At 45.9% G+C, this 3,740-nt stretch overlaps 1 protein-coding gene across 1 annotated transcript; it reads left to right on the top strand.

Annotated features, from left to right (window-relative positions):
- Window positions 1-811: 811 nt before the first annotated feature.
- On the top strand, window positions 812-2,244 carry LOC150023100 (uncharacterized). The gene is made up of 3 exons (XM_090297711.1): window positions 812-1,545; window positions 1,696-1,851; window positions 1,941-2,244. The coding sequence occupies exons 1-3, from the start codon at window positions 812-814 to the stop codon at window positions 2,242-2,244; spliced, it is 1,194 nt and encodes a 397-aa protein (XP_090153837.1).
- Window positions 2,245-3,740: the final 1,496 nt, after the last annotated feature.

Raw genomic sequence — 3,740 nt, 5'->3', positions numbered from 1 at the left:
CAGAGAATCATCGGTCGTGCGACCCCGAGGTGAAACAGAGTGACCGGAAGAAGAAGAATGCGAAACCATCACCGACGTAGGCTTGGATTTCTTGCAGATTGGCCCCTCAGAAAAATCCTCGTCTGACTCGATTACCACCGCTTTACCCTTGTAAGGGAGTGGGGTGGGGGACGATTGGACGACGGTGAGAGGGACCGAAACCCCAGGATTGGAAAGAACGGGTGAAGACGCGACGGTGGCAAAGGTGCGAGCGTGCTGAAGAGAAGTGCCCATGTCCCTGGAAATCCCGTGAAGACGAGTGAGAATATCAGTTAACATAGCCCATTTTTCTTCGCTCAAAACCATGCCTGCGTACTATATGCTAAGGAGGTTGGGTTTCTGTGACCGGTGGATTCGGTGGATAAAGGGATGTTTGGAGTCAGCTTCGGTGTCTGTCTTGGTGAACGGAAGTCCAACTAGGGAGTTCTTTCCCAGAAAGGGCCTTCGATAGGGCGACTCGCTTGCTCCTTTTCTCTTTCTCATTGTGGCGGAAGGGTTAGCTGGGGTGACAAGGGTGGCAGAAGAAAATAAGTTGATTGATAGTTCGGAGGTTGGAAAGGATAAAGTAAAGGTAAATGTGCTACAATATGCGGATGACACCTTGTTCTTCAGTGAAGCGAATACCAAAAGCGTTTTCAACTTAAAGGCGATCCTACAATGTTTTGAGCTCGCTTCGGGGTTAAGGGTTAATTTTGCGAAAAGCAGGATCGGAGGAATGGGGATGGACCAGGTCACACTTCAGCGTTTCGCAGCGATTCTTAATTGCGATACGATGGTATCTCCTTTCATTTACCTGGGAATGCCAGTTGGAGGGAGTCATAAACGCGGCGCGTTTTGGAACGGGGTGCTTGAGAAAGTGCAGGCGAGATTAAGCAGGTGGAAGGGAAGAAGTTTGTCGATGGCTGGGAGGATTTGTCTGATTAGGTCAGTGCTTTCTTCCATCCCACTATTCTTTATGTCGTTATTCAAATTGCCTGCTGGGGTGGCACGGAAGTTGATCAGGTTACAAAGGGACTTTCTTTGGGGTTGGGGTGCAGACGGAAGGAAGATTGCTTGGGTTTCATGGAACTTGGCGTGTAAGCCTCGTGAGTTTGGGGGTATAGGAATCATAGACCCAAAGCTGTTTAACTTGGCTTTGCTGGGGAAGTGGATCTGGAGGTTGGGTTCGGTTGAGGTCGGTCTTTGGAAGGAAGTTCTTTTGTCTAAGTTTGGTGGGTGGAGATCTCTGGGAGTAAAGGGTAAAGATAGGAGTTGCTCTCTTTGGTGGAAAGATTTGAAGGAAGTGTGGTCGACGGAGGGGTGGGGGAGAAGTTTTGAAGACAGTTTTGACTGGAAAGTAGGTGATGGGAAGGATATATATTTCTGGAAGGATAGATGGTTGAAGGGCGAGGCGTTGAAAAATGTATACCCAAGATTGTTCTCTATTAGCTCTAACAAAGAGGCAAAATTGTTGGAGTGTGGGTATTGGTCTAATGGAAGATGGGTTTGGAAACTAGCTTGGAGAAGGTCTTTCTTTGAGTGGGAGAATCCGATGGCGGAGCAGTTGGGTCAGCTCCTGGTTGGGGTTGGGGTGGCCCCAGGAGAGGCTGATAGTTGAGTTTGGAAGGTTGGGGATCTACAATCTTTTACAGTAAGTTCAGCTTACAAATTTATCAGGAAGGACAATGAGGCGGATTCTGTGTCGGTTTTTAGTAAGATTTGGAGGAGTAAGGCTGTGCCTTCTGCAGCTCTTTTGGCTTGCAGGGTGTTGGAAAACAAGCTTGCTACTAGGGTTAATCTTAGTAGAAGAGGGGTGCAGTTAGAAAGCTTGAGGTGCGTTCTGTGCGGAAGGAGGAAGAGTCGTGTAGTCATTTGTTCTTTGGTTGTACTTTCGCTTGGCGTGTTTGGTGTTTATGCTTCAGGTGGCTTGGGGTTCTGTTTGTGGCTCATATTGAGCCAAGGTTTAACTTCGATCAGTTCAGGTTGATTCTTCCTTCTAAGACGGGTTCTTTTGTTTGGAACACAATTTGGATAGGGGTGGTTAGTGAAATTTGGAGTCATAGGAACACAATAATTTTCAAAAGAGGAGTGGTTGATGCGTATGAAGTTTTTGCGCTGGTACAAGTAAAGGTTTGGTCCTGGGTTTCTATAAATTCCAGGTTAGCTTCTTTCTCCTTCTCTGATTGGTGTTTGGAACCATTGGAGTGCTTGAGGTTAGTTTCTTGAAGTTTTTTCTCTTTCTAGGTTAAGTAAGGGCAAGGAGTTGGTTTGTTTGTTTTGACGGTCTGTTGTTGTATTTGGTGGTGAGCAATTTGTATAAGGGTTGAACCACCCCTGAAGTGGTTCAAAATTTATTTATTTGTTATTGCCGATCAAAAAAAAAAAAACAAAGTTCAGAAGAAATACAGAGATAACGTATGCAAATGTGCGAAAGTAGAACGCGCAAACGCGACATTACGATAACAAGAATCAGCACCTCCCAGAGTTTAGGGTTTCTTGAAACAAAGGAAACCCAGAAACTGAAGGTGATCAATACAGAGATTAAGTAACATTGGCAGTTATCCAGAACCAGAATCAGTAAACAGGTGTGAATGAGAATCAGGGTTCATACCTACGGTCGATAGCGAGAGAATGCAGAAATGCGTAAAGGAAGCGCGAGAATGCTTGAGGAAGAAGGTGAAACGATCGAAGAGTTTCGGAGAATGATGTAACAAGCAATTAGACGCGTGTGTTTTCAAGAGTTTCAAAGCAAACAAAGAAGCGTAAACAGCGTTAAACCCTGGTCGTTGATCAAAGACACGTGTGCACAAATAAGACAGGCCCAGAAAGACGTCACTTTGGCGCCGTATTTACGTCTTGTCGCACAGAGCCACGTAGATCACCTAGGGCAAGGACTTAGCCTCTTTGCTAAACGAGTTACAGCTCGAGGCTAAGGGGGCTTGTGTATCGACCAGTCTCCGGGTGTTGACTAACCACTGGTAATGTTGATGCCACGTAAGCGGGTCCGTCCCACGAGCAGCGCAGGCCAGTACCTCGCAAAACACGTGCGTCAAGGAGCCAAGAGTGGTTTAGACATCGGTCTTCAGGATGTACCGACTTTCCACTAGACAGTGTGGAGAGATCGGACATCGGAAATCCAAACAGTAGATTTGGGCCACGAGAAGTGGACCCCAGATCACACACCAGTTATCAGTAAGGGAGAAGCCTAGATCACGAGTGACCATGAGTAAGGTAACAACAGTGCTGGGTCCGCCCATCAGAAAGGCCCATTTCAGGTAAAGAGGAAACCCTAGTTTCAGTCTATAAATAGTAAGTTAACAAACTTGACAAGAGAGAATTCTCTTGCGCCGTTAAACACACACACAATAGCAAGATTATACAGTTTCAGTGTTTCCTAGCCCTAGTATTGACTTGAGCGTTGGAGTACAAACAGCCGTTAGGGCGCCCTTTGTCTTTGTGTTTCAAGTGTTCATCACAGGAAAGGCACACGCGAACGCAAGGACTCTGGACGTAGAAGTGACGTAGGGGTACGAAGGCGTCTCGAGTCAACCGACGTGAACAGTCTTCAATAACTTTATAACTAAAGTGTTCCATGCTTTCAAAAACATTAGTAATGGCTAACCGAGCCTATAGGTTTCCTTGAACAACTGAGTTGTAGATGTCGCATGCTAAGCTGAGCATTAGGAATAATTTGAATTTTAATAATCCAAATAAATTCATAT

The sequence above is a fragment of the Phaseolus vulgaris genome, chromosome 11 (genome assembly GCF_051622355.1).
Source record: "Phaseolus vulgaris cultivar YP4 chromosome 11, ASM5162235v1, whole genome shotgun sequence".
Lineage (NCBI taxonomy): Eukaryota > Viridiplantae > Streptophyta > Magnoliopsida > Fabales > Fabaceae > Phaseolus > Phaseolus vulgaris.
Note: the sequence above shows the minus strand (reverse complement) of the source record. Positions and strands in the feature narration are given on the sequence as shown.

Coding starts and splice junctions, on each gene's coding strand:
- LOC150023100 (XM_090297711.1), top strand. CDS start 812: ATGGTATCTCCTTTCATTTACCTGGGAATGCCAGTTGGAGGGAGTCAT. Junction 1,546..1,695: donor TGGAAACTAGCTTGGAGAAG/GTCTTTCTTTGA, acceptor CAAATTTATCAG/GAAGGACAATGAGGCGGATT. Junction 1,852..1,940: donor GTGCAGTTAGAAAGCTTGAG/GTGCGTTCTGTG, acceptor TTTATGCTTCAG/GTGGCTTGGGGTTCTGTTTG.